The sequence below is a fragment of the Cavia porcellus genome, unplaced genomic scaffold (genome assembly GCF_034190915.1).
Source record: "Cavia porcellus strain 051 isolate PalLab524CR breed Dunkin Hartley unplaced genomic scaffold, mCavPor4.1 scaffold_3, whole genome shotgun sequence".
In the NCBI taxonomy this organism is placed as follows: domain Eukaryota; kingdom Metazoa; phylum Chordata; class Mammalia; order Rodentia; family Caviidae; genus Cavia; species Cavia porcellus.
In genome coordinates this window covers 40,082,523-40,104,504 of record NW_026947486.1, presented here as the reverse complement: position 1 = coordinate 40,104,504, position 21,982 = coordinate 40,082,523, and the positions used below count along the sequence as shown (strand labels likewise).

The window sequence follows — 21,982 nt, the reverse complement described above, 5'->3', positions numbered from 1 at the left end:
AATGGTAGAAGGAAGTCCCCCTTATTTGCTATGGTCAACCTGCCAGGAGATGCTCAGATTTCTGGTTCCCATTTGCTAATGGGCGGGGGGGGGGGAGAAGGAGGATAGGGGAAGTGGGATATTTGACTCTAGGCTATGTAGCAGTAGGTTCACTATTGCTAAGCAGGGAGGCAGGATGGTCATTTGTTTTCACAGCATCCTCAGTTCCAACATGGCGTGAATCTCAGGAGACACTGCTGGTTCTCCCCCTGGAAGGGCTGCAGTCTGCCACCCTGCCTCTGCTTACCAGGGAGAAGAGGTGCTTGCTTGGCTTTCCAGAGTCCTAAGTTCCAACATGGCGTGGATCTCAGGAGACACTGCTGGTTCTCCCCCTGTAATGATTTCCTCTGATATGGTAAGGTTTGAAGCAAGGCTTGATGTTTCAGGTTTCTGATCACTGACATCCGGACTGCTAAGTTGACTTAAAGTTTGTTCTCCTGGTTCCTGCATTTTGGCTTTTTTTTTACTGGTTGCTCTGGTAAATCTTGTATTCTTCCATGAAGACCAGTATTTCTTCATTACACTTATGGGACTGGATTCCAAGTCTCTTTCTGCAATCTTCACAATCCAAAGGCTATAGAAGCCCCACAATAAGACAAGCTGACCGACCCAGAAGCCTAGTAGAATCAACAGACTGCAGGAAATCGCGGTGTTCAGGGTTAAGTTTCTAATCCTTGTAAAAACTTAAGTTTCAGCTTCTTGTAACTTTCTCCCCTTTCCACATGTTAGTGCTAATGAGTTGTTCCGAGATAATTAACTCTATTTTCTTCTCTGTATGTTATTGAAGATGTGCAATTCCGAGATAATGTTTATCCGCAGGGTGGGAGTAATGAAATGCACCAAAAGCTCCAGATGTTATCAGAACTAAGTCGATAGCTTTACAGTTTCCAGATGCTGTCAGGAATAAGTCAACAGCTTAACAGCTCGGTGGGTTTGTCGATCCTAAGGGGGCTGCGTCTCCAGGCCTGAAATAAAAGACTTTGCTCCAGATTTCTTGATTCCTTGCTTCCTTGGAATTTATTCTGGGGTCTGAGCTATCTCAGGGCTCCGGGCTGGGCTGGGTTGGGTTTGGTAACTCTATGGCCAGTGAGGCTGGGTGGGTGTTCCCCTGATGTATTGTGCTGGGCCCCTGTGTGGGGCAGAGAGTTTGTATCCTCTGTGCAGCTAGCTAAGACACACCCCTGGAATGTGGTGCTGGGGCCTTATACCTGGCTGGGTGGAGTTCAGATCCTCTGGGGCCCAGCTTTTAGTGGAGCACAACCCTGAGTGTGGCCAAGGTATACTCTTGATATGAGGGGATTTTGTATGACAAAAATTTTGTCTTGTTAAAGAGATAAAAAGAGATAATAACATGATGGGGAACTGTATGTCCATAGAAAAAATCTTGTAGAAGTAGTTTATTGAAAGAAATATGTATGGTTACTTGTTAATTTGTTAGAGCTCAAGTTGTTTCTTCTAAAAATTTCCACAAGGGAAATGATCAAATCAGCCTAAAACAAAAGTGTTTAGGAAAGCTATTTGCATAACAACAGTGTAGTTATGGAAGGAAAGGTGTCAAAACCGACCCCATTAAAACATATGTTGGCTAACTTTAAAATAGGCTATAGAAGAAACTATGGAATAAAGTTGATGACCCCACTTCCCCAGGTTAAGAACAGAGAAACAATTGAGCATTTACATAAATTGTGACCATGAGGCCAAACAAAAAGCTGATAGAAGGCACAAAAACAGATCTGTTTAACAGCTGTGCTCACAGGAAATAAAAAGACAAAATTCACTAAGTAGCAAAGATGAGAACACTGACAAAACAAGAGCCAAACCAAGCTGGGATCTGCCAGTTGACCAAAGCTAGATTTGGATCAGTAAAAAATATGAACAATGGAAAAATAAATGCCCCCAAATCGTAACAAAAATGATAAAAATTCCAAAACTAGAAGTTTTCTTGCAAAAGGATATCATCTCCTGCCCCCCCCCAAAAAAAAAACAAACAAAAAGCCAGATGCTGACCTAATTGGACTGAGGAGAACTAAAAGGTTACCTGGAGTATGTAACACTAGGAGTTATCTCCTTAGGCAACCAAGAGCCCAGGGTCACAATGAAAATGGGGGCCAATTGATGGGCTTCCTAGTAGTGGCAAAACTAAACATTTGGGCCTTTATCCAGAAATCATGTGATTATTGGTACACTCTCTAAGTTCCCTAAAAAAAGGCCATTTTTCTGGTCTGAAAGGTATAGCATAGAAAAAAAAAGAAGCCCAAGATAAGTTCTTGCATCTTCTAAACTATTTGATTCCCCTACTGAAAAGGAACCTACTCCAAAACTATAGGCCCAAACTACCTTTGGGCCATAGGGATAAAGCAAAGACAATACAGCACAAAGCTGCCATTGAGGTGTGTCTCACCAAGCTGGGCAAGACCTCAAAGAGTGATCTGAATCAACAAAGGGGGTTGATGGAGAACACACTGAGGCATTGACAATGAATAGAAAAGATTCTTGCATTGAAGGTGAGCTTTTAAAAAGCTACTGTCATCAAGACAAAGCTAGAACTGGACTTGATACACATATGCAGCAATGCCAAGAGAATATTGAGTAGCAAAAAAACAAAACAAAACAAAAAAAAACTGAGCAAAATTGAAGGCTAGTTGACAGTGGAGAAAAAACTGGCACCTCAACACTGAAGAATATATGCAAAAGAGCTTGACAACTGGAGAAGAAGCTGCAAGGCAGCTCGAGGCTGCCCTGGAGGAAGTCAAGTGACTCCTGAGGTCAAAGTGAAAGAGGCCTGATGCCTGCAGGAGTGAACCAAACAAAAGTCAGTTCAACAGACACAACCAGCCCAAGACACTGCTTAGAAGTGACTACAAACAGAGGAAAAAAAAACACATGAATATGCTGGAGTGCCTACATGGAGAGACAGAGACAACTCAACAAGAGACTGACAAAATTGAGGTACCTCAACAAGATGCCAAGCATAGGACAACCACAGTCTCATCAGCAGGTGAAAGAGACAGAGTGACTAAAACAGTATACAAAAACACATGCCCAGGACAAAGTACAAGTACAGCTGGAAACACAAAACTACAATAGCACATACAAGAGGATATGACACAGCAGAAACAAATAATAGACACATAAAAGCAAAGTGTCTAGAAAGAGCTACAACATCTGTGACAGACTGTAGAGGCGGAAATCCAAGTTAAGACCCTACAGGTGGAGACAATCAAATGCAAGTGGAGGCTGCACATCAAAAAAGGAGGCCCATATGGTATGCCTATGACTAAAGACAACTGCAAGCCAGTGTGGTAGGTCTAAGGATGAACTGCAGCCTCTACCTACATGAATAAAGCAGACAAAAAACCCAAAAGTGACAAGCACGAGAGCAGGCTAACCACTTGCAAAGACAAATGCCAGAGGAAAGCAAATAGAAGCATCAAGCAAAAGCAAAACTAACCCTAATGTAAAGGCTAAAGCTGAGATAACTTAAAAAAATCAGAGGGCTTCACAGTCACTGAAGGAACTGCAGCTACAGGTCAAGGAGGCAGAGCGCCAACTGCAACAGAGACACAGAAACACACAGAACACAGGTAACCCTAGAGACACCTCAGTGTAACACATAACCAAAGCTACAATGCAAGTGTGCCTCATTTGCAAAAAAAGACTTTGAAGTTAAATAACACCCTGCAGGAAAAACATGTAACAGTGGCTTGAAGCAGCAGGACAAAACAAAGCAACAGTTACAGCAGTAGACAAAAGTGCTCATGAGAAGGCTGAAAAGGGTCTGGAATACTGACAACTAAAAGCCAGTAAGATGCTGAGGATACAGCTAAAAACAGAGGTGATAACACAAGAAAAGAGCTTGACACAGGCCAAAGCCAAAACAAATAAACAAACAAACAAAAATTAAGGCTGTATTCAGATAAACCACCGAAGGAGAGAGAAAGGAACTTCTCTGGAAAGCTGACAAGGAGAAAACATTTAAACAAATCAAAGAGGCTCTGACTCAGGTACCAACCTTAGGACTATCAGATATAACCAAGTCTTCCTATATGTTCATAAACAACAATCACAACAACAACAGCAGCAATAAATGACTGTGGGAGTCTTAACCCGAGTCATGGGATCCTGGTATAGTCCAACGGCATACTTGTCAAAACAGTTAGACTCTGTAGCCCTAGATGGCATCTATGTATTAGGACCCTTGCTGCCACTGCCTTGCTGATGCAAGAGGGTTTCAAGCTGACTTTGGGACAGCAACTGACCATTCCACACTTAGTTATAACATTAATGGCCCAGAGAAGACACTGTTGGTTGTCAAATCTGAGGATTACTTTGTATCAAGGACTCTTGTGTGAAAGTCCACCTATAACTCTGGAGACAACGAATATCCTTTGCCCAGCTACCTTGCCCACAATCAAACTGGGAGTTCTGCTGCATGACTGTATGATTATGCTAGATGGGGTCTAAAAAACAGGATATGCAATGGTGATTCCAGACTCTGTGGCAGAGGTCCACTTTATCTTTTCAGCACAATGTATATGTATGAAAACTGATGAGCTGATACGATTTTATTTGTATGTTTATCCAAGTACACCACTTCTCCAAATTTTGTCCTTTCAAATTCTAAGTGTCAGGGGCTTCCTTTCACTTGGACAGAATTTTACTTTCCTTTTCTTTTCCTCTTTCCATCCTATTCCCCATAGTCATGATTCTTTTACACTTTTACTATAGTTCCAGTAGCATATTTACACGTCACAAAAGCTATCCCTTACTCTTATTCCCTTTTCTCCTTTAAATAGTCAATCTTAGTTTAATCTTGAATGGTAAAAAAGAGAAACTATCAGTGAAGCAACAATCAGGAAAATAATTTTCCTTCATTACCTCAGTAAACATTCATGAATAACACAGTTGAAATATGTTTGGTCTTGTCTATGTTTCTTTTTAATTTTAAAATGAAAAAAACAAACACACTGAAACATAATTTCAAAACAACATAATAGATTAACAATGGCTAGTATATTACATATTGTTATCTTCAAAGTAGTTGCTCAGAGGCATGAAAAAATAAACAATGAAAGCACAGACAATTCTTTTTGATGAACTAACAGAAATTAGTGGTATAGCTATCATATATATATATATATATATATATATATATATATAATCTTTTCCCTTCTTTTCTCCTTTCATCCCAGTTGTTCTTTCCTTTTGAGCAGTTTATTCCTCTTTCACTTTTACAATATCTATTGTCTGCTTATTTGCTGGAAAAGAAATGGTGCAGGATATTGAATTTATTCTTTTTTTTTGGTACAGGGGATCAGACTCACAACCTCACCCTTGCCAGGCAGACACTTATGCCACTGAGCCAAAACCCCAGCCCTTTGAATCTATTCTTAAATCCAAGGAATTTCACTCCAACAGTTGACATGATGCAATCATTAACACTGAAGAAATGTGTATCTAGCCAGAATCCTGTTACAAAATATTTTAAAATTCCTAACCTTATGCAAAATATTTGTATCCAAGTAAAAATCACATTTGAATTTTTCCTGACTTGACTTATGATTTTGTTATCATTGCTGTAAAAAACATACCAACCACATGGCTTTCATTCATTCCCAACTATGTAAGTTTTCTGTTCTAAATGACAAATGGGAGCTGGCATCCCTTATCTGCTTCTAATAATGGAAACTGTTCCTCCTTAAAAATAATAAAGAGAGATTGTGAATGACAGAACTTTTACTTTCTCCAAGTCCTGTATCATAACAGCAGATTATGAGCATGGAATTTTGGAGCATTGCTGAGATGCACTGATCTTCAGAGTAATTTGAAAAAAGTCTAGGCCATAATTTCCTTAAATTTCACTTCTTTGAAACAAAATCTATTGTGTAGGTAGGAGAAAATGGAAATCTAAACTGCAAACATTCTAGCAGATGGTGATATCATGTAGGAGAGACTCTTTCTTAACTAAGATTATATCACAAGAATACCATGGTATCTGTGCACACATCTTTCCACCTCAAGCTTAATCAGATTCTCAAGTACAAGTGAGGGGAATTCAGATTGCACCAGTGTGAGGTTTACGAAGTCCTTAGAAACCATTGGATGTTTATTCAACTTCTGTGCATACTGGTCCTAGGAGCAGGACTATTATTAGTAACTTATAGTGCAGATGGCTTAAATTCTGTAAGATGCACATTTTCAGGTAATTCAGAAGCTTAAAGTATTTAAAGTAATATGCCAATTATAAAGAAATCAAATTTGTTCATTTAAATGGGTCCTGGGAGACTTTTCCCTTACTAAAGGCCAGGAAGCTGTTCTTTCTAAAAGAATAATTGAATTCCATGAATTGATTTCACCTTTGCACCAGTTTATTGGTGAGATATCTTTTACCACATATTGTGCCATTTGATTATGAAGACTTCCCTCCTCAGCACCTGAAGTCCTGTAAGGATCTTAGAGCTTTAAAAAACTGATGGAGATCACCGCACTGCAGGATTTTCAGACTTTATTGGCAAGTGGCACTGAATGTGGTAACAAGAGGTAGAGTTAGTTGCTACACAAACCAGCAGGGCGAACAGTTTTGTTTGTCAAGGTTTAATGTGCTCCAAAATGATAATGTCTAACATCTTTCTTGCTGCCATTACTTTCCTCAGAGCATCCATATTCAAGGAAGTAGTTAGGGAGGAATAGTATCAAGAGAGACAGAAGAAAACTGCTTACAGCCTTATCAGTAAATTTATCATGAGAGTTTTCTGACTTCATTTCCAAGAAATTTTTCATTCTTTACTATTTCAAAGCAATACCGTTCCAAATAAAAAATCTTATTATACTTTTTAAAAAGATATTTTAAGATTCCTTCTTTTATTAATGTTTGTTGTCTGGTTTTCAGTAACACAAAAAACTAGATTTTGTTGCTTACTTATAGTTACAACTTATTTTTAAAGTTCCTGGATAATTAAGCTATTCAATAGAATAAAAATTTTTTCACTTTGATAACACAGATTCCTTGATAATAATGGTTTGATCTATATCCCTTTTATTGAATTCATTTGTCCCTTCCTTATATACCTATAAACTTTGTTATACTGCTAATGCAGTGTTCATTCTAAGCTACAGCAACAAGAGTAGTGAAGCCGGTATTAGAATACCTGTCTTTATATTTATTGTTATTTAGCAGCTTTGTGATTTTATTGCTTTAATGACAGATTTTGTGTTGCTGCTAAGTGTGAATCAGTTTGGCACATTGTTTGTAAACCCAAGGTATGAGAGCTTTACAATAGTTTATTGGTGTGGAGAAGACTGGATACAATGTCTGAAATGCAAAATTTTAGACAAAAGGTCACTATATGTCTGAATAAATTAAACTTCCTATAGAGCCTCAGTTGCTTCATCTGAAAAATAGATATAATGAAGCCTCACCACAAGATTATCTAAGAGTTAACTGAAATATGGTATGTGAAGGAGTGCAGTTCAGTGCTTGGAAAATGGAAGGTCTTAAGTAATGTTTCCTTAAGTTGAAATGCTCTGTACACTCGCTCCTCTGAATTCAAACCTGCATATTCTTATTCATATTTTAAGAAATAGCCCAAAATGCACTACTTTACAAAGTCTTTCCAAACAGCTTGAGACAGGATAGTTAATCCTTTGTTTGAGTATTGATTTTTAAAATTTTTTTTATTTTAAAGACATTAAGACAAAAGAAGACATAACAAAGCAGATCAGATCAGAACAATGTAAGCACCACAGCATTTTATCACAAAACAACCCATAATTAATAGTAACTACCATAATGTCTCTTTCTTTGAAATAGTTGAGCATAACTTCATATACAATAGTATCAAACATAACAAAATAGTATAAAACCATTCAAGAGAATGAAAATATTACAGGGCATTCAGAACCAAATAACAGAGAATGAAGAATGGCTACTATATTATCACATTTTCCATGGAAAATTAAGAGTATTGATCTTAAAAAGAAAGAGTACTGGTCTTACCCAGAGCGTGAAGGTGTATCCCTCTAATCCCAGAACTGTGGGAAGCTAAGGTAGGATGATCACAAGACAATGTAGCAATTTAGCAAGACTTTGTCCAAAAAAATTTAAAAAATTATAAAAAAAGGGGGTGGGGATGTAGCTCAGCGTAAATGCTCTGGGTTCAATCCACAGTACTGAAAAGAAAAAGGTATTGGTCTTTTGGAATCAGAAGACTCCCAAATTTAAAACCACGGCTGACATGTAGTAGTTCTATGCTCTTACAAAAGTTCTTTGTTTTCTTTATATCCAGATAGTCATATATTATATGATATCATTATAGTACATACCTCATAGTGTTCTGCAGAATTGAGATATGCACATAAAACATTTGCACTGTCTCTAGTGATTAGTAAGTCCTCTATAACTACTACACTGTACAAGTAATAGAAAGTTCACTTTTTGTTTGGTAAAATGTTAATAAAAATACTAAGCCTCTCTGGGTTGTGGCAAAGTTCTAAGCTAAAAATTTCTTAAAACTGTAATACTGAACAAACAAACCGATATTCGTGCTACTTGAGATGTTCTGGGCGAAGTTCTAATCTCATTTTTATAAAATTGCTTCAAGTGCTTGCACTGACTGTAACAATATCAGGTTTTAGTTAATAGAAACTTAAACCAAAAGGTACAGCTCTCAGATACAGTATTAAGATCAGCACTTGCAGACCGGACTTCCATAATTCCCTGGAGTTCACCTCTAAGGGCCCCCTCCCCTTGCAGCCGCGCAAGCGTAGAGCGATTTGGTTGTCTCCTTCTTGCCCCCGCCTCCAACATACCCCTCTCCATCTGCCCCAAGACGCAGGCGCGTCTCCTGAAGTCAGGTCCCAACGTCTCTCTCCTTTCTTATTCCGTTCCCCCTCCTCCTCCTGCACCGCTGCAGGTTCAAACTCACTTTGGCGAGAGTGGCTGCGATCACGAGATCACGTGATGAGCATCCTGCTACCCAACATGGCGGAGTTCGACACCATCTCGGAACTGGAGGAGGAGGAGGAAGAAGTAGCAACGTCGTCGTCGTCGCCGTCGTCGTCGTCGTCGTCGATGTCTGGGCCCGACGATGACGAGGAAGATGATGAGGAGGAGGAGGAAGAAGTGGAGGAGGAGGACGACGACGACGAAGAGGAAGGGGTAGAGGAGGAGGCGCCGCCCCCACCTCGCGTAGTGAGCGAGGAGCATCTGCGGAGATATGCCCCTGACCCTGTATTGGTGCGGGGTGCCGGCCATATCACTGTGTAAGCGACAAGGGGCCGTGGGATTTGAAAAAGCCGAGATTTGGCGACAGAAAATAAGGTGATGAAGGAGAGAGGAGGGGGGAGGGGTGATTGAGCCGAGCAGTTAGGAAAGGACATCTGGTCTAAAAGGAGAAGCCGTTAGGGAATAGATGTGAAGGAAGTGAGGAGAATGTGTTAATATACCTAATGCAAGTTTAGAGTGAGGATAAGACTGCTAAGTTAGGGGTTTGAGAGCCAGAGGCACTGGGTTGGAGGTGAGTCTTCTTTTTTTGTGTGTATGCTGTCAGACAATAGTCTCTAAACCGCAGGGTATATGAGAGGATTCTTTCCTGCCACGATAAGAGTCTAGTGGAAAACAGTGACTGATGTGACAGGTGACAAGAATTAGACTTGGATTTCTGAAAACAGATATATTTTATGACTATTATTAATATCCATTAACTCACATATTCATCCATCCCTTCCTATCTAATCTTTATCATCCTGTCCTTGTTTAGAGCACTCTGAACGTTCCTTAAATATTACACCATTAATGGTTCAGATTGTTAAGTGCTGTAGCTTCAGGAGTCTCTGATGCTAGTCAGTTTTACTTTTTCTTGGCAACCGTGGTGAGTTGCTTCCTATTTTTGGGCCCAGATCTGTCTATCTGTAAAATGAGGCGTTGAAGCAGATTTTAATTGGTATATGTTTGGGATACATAATAATTACATTCATCTTGGGGAGTTGTTCATAAACATTTTTAAAAAACCTTTCAGCTCTGAGGTTATTTAAGATACTTTCAGGGGATTTTGTGTATGCCAAATACTAAATTTACAGAAATTAAATATATATAGAAATTAGTCTTCCAGGAGCTGAGGATGACTTACTGAAAATTCATACAGGGTAGCATTTTTTTAAACAAATGGAAATCTTGTATCATATTTGAGAAAATAAAATGGAGAGGGGTGCTTCACAAGACTGGTTGCAAAACAAGAAGAAAAAAATGTCATTTCTCTGGTCTTTGAAGAATGCTTCCACATTTTAAAAAAATATTTTAATACTAAATTTATTGAAACGCCATGAAATTAATACATGTTATCTTTGACTCCTATAATGACAACAGGTGCTCAAAGTGGTCACCAGTAGTTTCTAGACATTTATTAGTATGGTAAACTGCTGCTTAGGTAACCTTGGTCATTGAGATTGCTGCACGTGCATTTTCAGTTTTTTCTCTTAGGGCCAGCAGTGTAGTGGGTTTTCTGCCATACATGACATCCTCTTTAGTCCCTCCTACAAGGAAAACACCATCTGTTGAGAAACATTTCATATGTAATATAATATATAATAATGTATAATATAAATTTATGTATAGTATATAATAATATGGTATATAATATATTCTATGGATATATATATAATCACACATATATACTTGCACACACCTGTAGAGTCAGAGGTGGAAAAGTGTCATATATAATACTATGGTATATAATATATTCTATGGTATAATAAATACAACATTATATATGGAAACGCAACAACATATATGTAAACACACACATGTATATATGTAGAGTCAGATGGCCTGCACTTTTTTATTGAATTAGAAATATTGGAAGTTTGAGTATTTGGTTATGTTCATTCTCTTAACTATGTTTTATTGCATTTTCAAAGTAGGTCTGATCTTCCCTATTATGCTGCCTATAATTTTGATGATGGCTCAACTAGACCCTCTGATTTTCAGTTGAGTTCATATTCTACAAAATCATCTAGTATGCACTACCTGCTCCATTGTTAGCTTTTAATTTTTTTAACGTTTGAGATTTTAACTGTGATATTTTTGTAACCTTTACATGAAGCGTATTAACAAAGATTTTGACATTGTAGAAGGATTTAAAAACACTTTTAGGCCTGTTTTTTTTGATTAGACAATTTAAAGAAAATTGTCCTTAGTCCAAGAATTTTGCAGGTAGCATACAATGTTCAGGTGCCAGCATACCATGGTGTTCTACATTTGTTCCTTTAGGTAAAGGGAGAAAATATATTACTCAAGCTACTGTAATTGATTATTGTAAAGAAGATTTCTTTCATGTAGTTATTTTACATAACCAGAGCAAAGTTATCTTATTACAGTCTATAATTTTTTTTACCTTTACTGAGGATCAAACTCATGACCCCAGGCTTGCAAGGCCTGTGCTTATGCCGCTGAGCTAAATCCCCAGCCCTACAGCCTATAATTGTATTCTGCAGCATTCCACCTCCACCATTTATTTTCTAAAGTTCAGAGAGTAGGGAAGGAGCAGAAAGCAGAAATTAAGTTCACTGAAATTTATTAGTAGTTCTGTACTCTCTGTACAACCATGGTGTAGTACTTACCAATTTATTTTCTTCATTAAAAGCAGAGTACTAGCACTTGGTATACCTTGACCCTTGTGAGAAGTGTAATGTCCTTCCCAAAGTAAAAATTCTGGAGTTACATTTCTGAACAGATAGTTTAGTTGATTGAAACCAAAACTGTAAAATCCCTGGCCAGTTCTTGGATCACTAGACAATGTGCCAAATTTGGAAACTTATTTAGTCTTATTGTATACATTTTTCACCTAGAAAGCACATTTGATGTTAAATGTCTGAGATTTGAAGAAATAATTAAAATTTTAGGAAGAGTTTTTTTTTTTGAATTTGAGAAAGACTTTCTTAAATCAGGTGAAGTAATTTTTTTTTGTTTTTTGTTTTTTTCCTTTTTATCGGTACCAGGGATCAACTCACGACTGCCTGCTTGCAAGGCAGGCACTTATGCCACTGAGCTAAATCCCCAGCCCCAGGTGAAATAATTTTCTTCGGAAATCCCCAGCACTGCAAATATAACAGCAATAAAATATCAGTTTTTGTTTAATTTTTTTCTGGCACAGGAGTATTTGAGTTGTCCTCAACTATATGCCCTATTTGTTTTTGTTTTTTATGATGCCAGAGATTGAAACTAGGACTTTGCCTGTGCTAGGAAAACACTGTTATCATTGAACTACATCCCCAGCCCTATTCCTCTCTGAATGAAGTATTTCTTTCTCTCAATCCTGATGTTATTCCATTCTCTGTGCAGTGTTTATTCTGTAGAGGACTTTGTTTTTTGTCAGTTTAAAATGTGAGTACCATGACTAGTTGTCACACATTTCAGAAATCTCAAAGAAAATATTTTGAAGGTTTTTACTGTGAAGAAGTGATAGATGTTTAAGGTGATAAATACATTTAACATGATTCAAACTCTATTAAACCCAACAGTTACTTCCTTTCCACATTGGCTGTTTCTAGTTACTCCATTTCTGATCCTAGTACAACCATTCTGATATATCTCTCAGGTTAATATTTAAAATCTTTGAATTATATCAGCTCTTGTTTCTCCATGAATTACCCTACGTCCATCTTTCCTAGAACTGTGTCATCATTATGTTTTGAAATGATTCTTAGATTTTTTTTTCATTTTCTTCACTCGTACTTTTTTTTTTTTTTTTGTCTTTTTGCTTTTTATCGGTACCAGGGATCGAACTCACAGACTGCCTGCTTGCAAGGCAGGCACTTATGCCACTGAGCTGAATCCCCAGCCCTCTTCACTCGTATTTGGCACCACTTTGATTTGAGTTGCCATTATCTTCTGCTTGAATTACTGGCAGTTTGATGCCTTTCCACATTCTAGTCTATCCTGTGTGCTTGTGTCAAACTAATTTTCTTAAAACACAATTTAATCATGTCACTTTCCTGTTTCTAACCTGCACTAAATTCCTATGCTGCCTTCTTCAGAGTTCAAGGAGTTCTTCCACTTATCCAAAATTTACCCCTCCTTTTATACCTTCTACACCTTTCTCTTCTAGCTTCTTCATAGATCTTGCACATCAGGTGGCACTTTTCTCTCCAGTATTACCTCTGTCTACCTCTTGACTAGCTCACACTATTAATGTATTTAATCTTTCTGATTTGTAAAAAAATGAAATAAGACAAAGGCCTTGCAGTATCCACATTCCCTTTGGCTATTATTTAATTTCTTTTCCTTGTCCTCCAAACTTTGTAAGAGTGGCTATGTCAACCATATTTATTTTCTCTGATCTAGCTTCTTGAACCTCAGCCACAGAAGACTTCATCTCTCTTTGAGATCACCATTATCCTCATTTTTGCTAAGTCAGTGGGCATTTTTCATTCCCTGTCTTTCTGTCCTCTATACTGCATTTGACACTTATGACTTCCTCTTTCTTGGAGACTTCTTCTCCAGAAGTCAAAAACACACAGACCTTCAGAAGTAAAACCAGTCACAGATGGTGCAGTGTAAGTAGTGATGGGACCTTAGTTGAACTGGAATGTATCTGTCTTACCTAAAGATGTTCAAATTCTAATTAGAAGAAAATAGTTGGCCAGCCAAAGGCTTCTCCTGATTCTCCTTGTACTTTTCAGGCTGTTTCTTAGCCATTTCATTCAATAGATTTCTCTTACTTTCTTGCCTCTTAATACCAGTGACTTTTATAGAGTTTTGTGCTCAGCTCTCCGCTCTTCTTTTTTCTTTGTGGATGATCTCATCTCATGGTTTCAGTTATCTGATGTCTTTCATGTATCTCTGTAGCAGACTCTGCACAGCCCTTTACTTGGACCTTTTCATTTTATGAGCCACTGTCACCTTACATTTAATGTATTTAAACAGAAGTCAGCTTCATGTACCACTCCTTGTAGCCCCACAATCTGAGAAATGCCGTCCAAATTTGTATTCTTCACCTGAGTTGAATATTTCTCCACCTACCCCATTACCCATTCTTTGTTCCCCTCCCACTCATAATTCCCACAGCTAAGACATCAGCAAATATTAACAAGTGTGTGACCTAAAAGTTCTCCTTTCCATCACTTCTATTATTCAAGATCTTCAGCACCCTGACTAGTTGTTTTGCTTCCATCTGCCACTGTTACATTCATCTGCCTCCGTGCTGTTAGAGTAAGACATCCAAGTTCAGATCTAAACAAACTGCTTTCCTACTTACAATTATTCTGTAGTTTTCGCTTTACTCCCAGGATAGAGTCTAAGCACATAGGAGTAGACCCTGCTTATCTCCTGCCATTTCTCTTAGAGCTTATGTGTTTGCTGTTTCTTATCTTACTATCTGTCTTCCAGCTACAGTCTCCGTCTAAAACTGGAGCCAATATCCACCTCTCCATATATCACCATCTCCTACAAGTCTTCTTTTCCCACATTAAATTGTAAGCTGTAATAGCAAGAACAATTTCTCATTCCCTCTGAATCTTCAGTACCTTGCACAATACTTGGCATGAAGTGAGTTGAGTGAGTATTGGTTCCCTTTAGTAGCAATATGCCCGTTATAGTTAAAGCCATACCATAGGTACCACTTGAGTCATGATGTGGAGAAGACTTCTTCAAAGCATGCGTATACATGGATACAACAATATCATCAGTTTCATTGATGGAGTTTATGACATGACCTTACATCTGAAAGTTTACATCTTGTTAAACTTTCTTTTATGTATGAGTACCCCATCTACTTGCATGTATCATCTTAATATTTTGACTTTGTAGTTACTTTAACAAGGTATTAATGTTTTAACATGGAATTAATTATAATTTCTGAAGAAGTAGAATGGTCTAACCATTGTAATTCTAGCTCTAAAGGAATAATAAATGAATATTTGAATTTCCATTTTCCAAATTAAAAAAAATTATAACCATTAACTGCTATAGATTTGAGACTATAAAAACAAAACAATGAAAAGACTCTTGAGGTTGTTGTTTCAGAACTACTATGCATCTGAATGATATTACATGTGTATTTATTGCTTTCCTTTTTTTAGAGTAATCATTTAGAGCAAATATATTGAACTACAGAAAAAAATACATCTTACGAGATTTTTTTGGTTATTAAAAGATACAATCATGCTCCTTATAGTCTTAAAATATATGGATATTTACCTTCGCTAGAATACTGGTATAGACATTAGTAGAGACAATAGATTGCTAATTCTCAGGATTTCATAAATTGTCTCATTAAAATTAATCTTGAAAAGCTGAGGTTATGAAGATGGTCCAATTTGTGAAACTGCATTTCTGCCAAAACAGCACTACAAATTCTGATACTTCTCAAATCAGAGAATGGAATGCTTTTTTTCTTACTATCTTTGAGGAATTACAGTGATGGACTGTTAATTTATGTTTATAAAAGGTGACTCTTTTATAAGGCTTTAAGCTTTGTGAATACTGAAGTTATGGTGATGTCATTATGAAGTGTGGTGAGACATGGTTATTTCTATATAAAGAGATCTACCCAGGATCTTTTAAAATGTTTTTTGTGTTATATAGATAGCCTTTCTTTTTCCCCTTTTCTTTAGTATCATAAATATAGAGTTCAGTGCATGTGCTTCAGACTCAATCTTAAGCACATAATTTTCTTGTAAAATTGTGTAGATTGTTGTCAGAGTTTTACTGCATCATTTTCTTATACAGTCTGAGCATATGAACTTTAATTTATACAAGGTTTTGCAGGGTCACATATGTTTACTTTCAGAAAGATTAAGAATAATGAGGAGTGTAGAGAGGAATAAAAATAGAGGAAAGAACAATTAAAAGGACCTATTGCTCTCATTGAAGAACTGAAGAAAATTGAATTTCTTTACTCCAAAGCATTGTTCTAAGAAGTTAAAATTTTGAATATTGAAAATACTTGACAAAAAATACAGTACCACTACTGTACTGGTGTTAGTGGTGAGAACCACTAACTTGGTGAATTTCAAACCATAACAGATATTATAATTAGTAAAGTTGATAAAATAGCTATGTGTGCAGTCCCCAAGTGTTTGTTTAATGCTGAAGAGTCCCACATCTCGGCCAGTGACTGTCTCAGATGAGTAATGAATAGATGAGCTTGTCTAACCTCTGTGACCTCAAGGTTCTTAATTTGATGGTTTGTTTATGAAATAAATCAGAGATTTTTTTTTCAGCAACAGCCATTTGACCATTATCTTAGTAGTAACTAAGTAAGACTCTTGGGCCTGAAGATCTTTGAGTTATACTTTTTTTGTATTGAATTTCTAAAGAAAAAAAGTTAAATCTCTCATGTACAAGAGTAGGAATGCTACTGTTAGCCAAAATTATGAAAGAATATTGGGGTTTGTTTTTCTTCACACTTTTCTATGTGGATATAAATTTGTAAATTGTATGGTAGGTCAGTTTATAAATTGACCCACCATACCCACAGGTTCTGCATCCACAGAATTTAACAAGTGTAGATTATCACCCCGCTCTGCCCAATTACGTCCATATTGAATGTGTACAGGCTTTTTCTGTTCCTTAAACAATACAATATGAAAACTATGTACATAACATTTGTATTTCAAAGGTAACTATAGTTAATCTAGAGGTGATTCTAACTGTATAGGAGGATGTGAGTAGGTGTGTGCAAATACATACTGTTTTAATACAACATCTGAGGATTTTCATATTCAAAGTGTTGGCCTGGAATCAGTCTCCCACAGATACTGAGCGCTGACTGTATGTGGGTAATAGGGGAGCATTTTATGAAATGAAATTCTACTTCCTTCACTAGTTCTAATGCTTTTTTATATTTTAGAAAGATAATTCCTTTTTCTTTTTATGTTAGAGAAGAAAATTAGTAATGTCAATTCAGCAAATATTTCTTGAGAATTTGAGCACTAGAGGTGAGTTCTATGAAGAATAGAGGTAACAATAAACAGGTTTTATTTTTTCAAAGCTAACAAGGTAATTGCCTTTAAAATATTGATATGGAGCTGCAAAGAAAAAACTATTAATTATTGAACTGTATAATGTGGATTAGTAGTGCATTCAAGGCACGTAGTGGGGGTTGGAACTTGATTTTAGGCTTGAGGAGTAGGATTTAAAGTAGCGAGAGGGACCAAACAAACCACATGAGCAAAGACAACAACAGAAGTGGAAGTGGGAATGAAATAGAACGAACCTTTATGAGAATGATTTTAAAGGGATAAATGATAGGACTCAGAGACTACTTACTTTTAACAAGGTACAAAAAGCAGGAGAGAGAAAGTACAAAATTGATACCAAGATCTAGGTGAAAGGAAGAGTAGTGTGCCATTGAGAAAGAATTTTGAAACTGATTTTCAAGAAAGGATAATATTTGATTTTAGATGTTTCAGTTGAAATTGTATTATTTTGTAGCATATATACAAATGAAAGTTTCATTATACATTTAGAGATGCGCTGGAACATGTTTGAAAATACACATCATTAGAGATAATAGATCTGATGATCATCAGTATAGCAGGAATTTTCAAAGACATTAAATTCAGACAAACTGTTAGAGTTCCCCTAGAAAAACAAGCACATTAATTAAAACTAAATTTTGGGAAAAGGTGAGTGTTGGGGCTCAATGAAAAGAGTGGGATTGTTAGGAAGGCTGTAATCAACAGTGTAATGGCTGCAAAGAGGAGAAATTTGTTCTTAGAATACATTGAATTTGACAATAAATACGATGATAAATTTGTCTTTCTGAATAAATTTACTGCATGAAATATTTTCTGTAAAATGACATCAAAAATCAAATTTCAAAAGTTTAAAAAGGGAGGGTTTATTAGGGAACTGGATAGTGGAAAGTTCATTTGTCAAGTGATAATGTGCAAAAACAGCATGTAAAGCTCAGAATTTTTATAATAAAAATATTCTAAACATTTTAATGATTGTACTTGTATCTATTGTATATTTGATATCTAGTAAAGAATGGTAGCTGGTAAAAGTTAAAATGACAGCGATATCTTAAAATAGGTAGGAACATGTTATTCATATTGCATCTAAAAGACATTTAGATAAAATGTGGAAATAGAGCTCTACTTTCAAATACATGTGCATACATTCTAAAAATGAAAAATTTGTCATTTTTGTTGTGTAGCGAAAAAAATGAGTATCTCTTTGACTAGCGATAAAGTTTAATGATTTAAGTGAAATACTATTTGGTCTATTAGATACTTGCCATTGATTGCTGAGTTAGCACATAATTGTAAATATGTGTATAACACAAGAGTGTCAGTTTCTCAAGCAGCAGGTGAACTGTCATTAAAAATCATGGATAGGGATGACCCACCTTGTTTTAAATTTAGCTGTATTACTATCTGTGTGCAAATTTAAAGAGAATGTGTGTTTATGTATTATAGTTTCATGGCATATTGTATAATACTTAAATACAAGTATTGAGTGACTTTTTAATGTAGCTAAGTTCTTTTTGTAATTGCCAATTTGTTTTCTCAAGTTTTTAAAATAATAGAATTTGTTTTGAAATAGATCTTCAACGTATCAGTACAATATTTATGCACAGGTATATGTATCTTGCTACTAGTTGCTAAATATACTCTTTGTTATTAGGACTGTGTTGTACATTCAAATATGAGCTATGAACATAAACGATGCAAAGAGAATATGAAATCCCTGCAGAGTTTTAAAAAATTTATTTAAAAAGGAAAAAGAAAAGCAAACAGAAAAAAGGGTAGAAATAATACAGAATTTCAAAAAAAATTAACACTAAGAAATTACTAGTTGATAAATTACATATTTTCATCATAGAAACAGTTATTCAAGTTACAGAATTAAAGCATAAAAAGTGGACAAACAATGAGAGTGTAAACTGTTGTGTTCAGTGATCCAACAAAAACTGTGTAATATGGTTATATATCTTACATGCTTAAACATACACTTGCATAGAGTTTTATTTATACATTGATTTCCCAACATTTGTTAAAAAGACCCTAAGACCAAAGTGCCATAAATCATCTGAATCAAATAGGATAGTAAGTTATTATGTTGTAGACTTTTATTAAACACCTACCAGATAGAGTCCTAATATACTGCTGTGCATAATGGAAAACAGCAAAATAAATAGCCCACAGTTTCTGTTCTCAAGGTGCTTAATATAGAACAGAGAAGATATAATGATTGGGTCATCATTTGAATTTCAGTTCTCCCAAATTACTTGATAAATATATGGCTTGAGGCAATTCATTTAATTAACGTTGAAACTTTTTTCCTGAATGTCCGCTTCCTGGTTCAAACAATGGGGTGACCATGTTTTGCTTTTTTTTTTTTTTTGGTCTTTTTGAGACCGGGTTTCAGTATGCAGAGTTCAGGCAGGCCTTGAACTCCCTTTGTACCCTAGGCTAGCTTAGAACTCACAGTGTTCCTCCTGCCTCAGTCTCCCAAGTGCTGGGATTACAGATGTGTGCCACCATGCCCAGCCTGGAAGACAGTACTTTTTATTGGGAACATTTTCATGCATACACAAAAGTAGAACAGTATAATGCTTTCCCACACACTGCCATTTTTTTTGAAGTCCAGTGCCAATAGATTTTAGCAAAAAAAAATTTGGTCAAAGGTTTTGTCATTTTCAGCTCGACTGCAGTTGTTTCTCCAGTTTATTAAGATTTAATCTCATTATCACAGGTGTAGTTGAAATCCTACTTTAACATGTGCTCTTGTTAGATAATAGTTGATGCTAATTTGAATTAATAGTTAAAGATTTAATTTTTGTAAATGTCATTTAATATATTTTCATGACGTTTTTTAATTTAATGTTTTTAGGGACTTCTGTACCTATTTTAATTAAGCGTATTTTAACTTGTACATAAAATTTAAAAATTGTTTATGTTTAGGACACATTTTAAATAAGAAGACTGAAAGAAAAATGCATGGGTTTTTAACTTTTTTAAGAAAGAAAGGGTTAAATATGTTGGATAGAATATATTTTGTTCTTTGTTTTTAAGGTTTGGCTTGAGCAACAAGTTTGATACTGAATTTCCCTCAGTTCTAACAGGGAAGGTAAGTGGTAGTTTGCTTTGAACTTTCCAATCCTAATGCATTGTTTTATGACTCCTAGTGTCATGACAAATGCTTTGACTCTTTTGTAATGAAGTCAAATAACAGGAGGCCTCTATTCAAGCAAACTGTGTTGGGAGAGATTGAAAGCTGTTTCCATGACTACCAACTTCTGACCAGTTATTTTTGTCAATTGTTCATTAGTGCTGATCAGTATTTCTTTAGATATTCAGCTTTTTCAGTTTTTCCTCTTTTTCTAGCATGATAGCTATGATTGTTTCTATTTCTGTTAATAATTTCCAATGTTTGTTAACACAGTTATTTTTTAACTATATCAGTTATTTTTAGTGTACTACATGGTGTGATTTGTTACAAATGAAAAGAATAGAATGTTTGGTTAGATAGTTTTTTGCCTTTTAAATACTTTGGTTTTCTAAAATTGGACTCACTATAATAAATTATTACCTTCTTGTTTTCTGATTCTTCTGTAGTTAGTCTCAAAATTCAAAGACTTACTGGGATTCAAAACAATAAATGTGGAGACTTTTACTGCATAATGATTATGAATAATAACGTTGTATTATAGCCTAGAAATTTGCTAAGAGTAGGTTTTAGGTTCTCTAAGCACACAAGAAAAAATAATTATGTAAAAAGATAAACTTGTTGATTTTCTTGACTGGTTATCATTTTACCTTGTATGTTTATATCAAAACATCCTGTTGTGCACCTTAAATATGTACAGTATTTTTAAAAAATATATTTGAAAAATCCTGTGCAACAGTAATGGTAACTTTTCAGCCCAAAGGAAAATTTTCTGCCTAAAATTTCTGTCCATTTATTGCTTGAAGAAATGTAAAGGAAAAAAGCCATTAGATTGCAAAATATGCAATAATTTCGAAATGGTTGTTAGCTAAAAGTTTAGATAACTGACATGACTATTAAGGGTTAAGAGTTGTTAATTTTTACATTTGGGATACTGTAATTTAATTTTTCTGTATAATAATTTTAGTACTAACATAATGATGCTTTTCAGTGTAGATGTTAATTTTATTTCAAAACTTTCCCATTTCTATTGCTATTTTTAGTGTTAAAATGTTTCTCATATCATTAGAGAAGCAAGGTACACAGAGTGACAAGTTGTCTATCTATATGAAATGGGAGAAATTAGTACATTAATAATTGTACTTAGCATAAAGAAATTTTAGAAAGATATACATAAAACTAATAAAAGTTACTGCCTTTGACAGAAAAAGGAGAGTAAAATGGATGAGGGAAGGGTGGGGATGAGGTTTTCTGAACCTTTTGGACTTTCATTTACTTCTAATTTGTTCTCTTATCCAAACTGTTTGAACAAAATGTTTGAGAACAGGATATGTTGCTTCTACTAATATTAGCTTCTTTTGTCATGATACATTTTCCAGGTATGTGCCATCTTAATTTTTAGTTTTAAAGATTAAATGCAAGTGCATAAATGAAGTTTGTAGTGTATTCTCAGATACTTACTAATTTCCTAATGTAAGTTTGGGCTTGTTGTTAATTATTCTCATTGTAACGTTTCACACTGATTATTTCTTTCAATTTATTCATTGGCTTTCATTTTTTAATTGGTTTAGCCCCTTTTTTATCTAAGTTATATTTTATTCTCTAGTTTTACTACTAATGTATCCTACTGACTGTTGGCCCTTTCTGTCTCTTCCAGGTATAACATCAAATCATTCAATGCAATAGTAAGCATAGTCCCTGTATATGGCCACATCACTTTTTAAGACTCAAAACATTTTGTGGTATGGGACGTTTGCCTTAGTTTCTACTACATTTTGTTTTCCTATCCTGATCATTTAAGATAACTCACCAATTAAAGCAACAGCTTAG

The 21,982-nt window shown here is 35.7% G+C and overlaps 1 protein-coding gene across 2 annotated transcripts in view; it reads left to right on the top strand.

Annotated features, from left to right (window-relative positions):
- Positions 1 to 8,821: 8,821 nt before the first annotated feature.
- Chic1 (cysteine rich hydrophobic domain 1) overlaps positions 8,822 to 21,982 on the top strand; it is a 77,592-nt gene continuing 64,431 nt past the window's right edge. The window contains exons 1-2 of one of the 2 annotated variants that reach the window (XM_013153755.3): positions 8,822 to 9,300; positions 20,059 to 20,113. In XM_013153755.3, coding sequence (XP_013009209.1) covers positions 8,999 to 9,300; positions 20,059 to 20,113 — 357 coding nt within the window. In that variant the 5' untranslated portion in view covers positions 8,822 to 8,998. The remainder of the gene's footprint in view (positions 9,301 to 20,058; positions 20,114 to 21,982) is intronic. The other variant, XM_003470983.5, reaches the window with a different exon arrangement.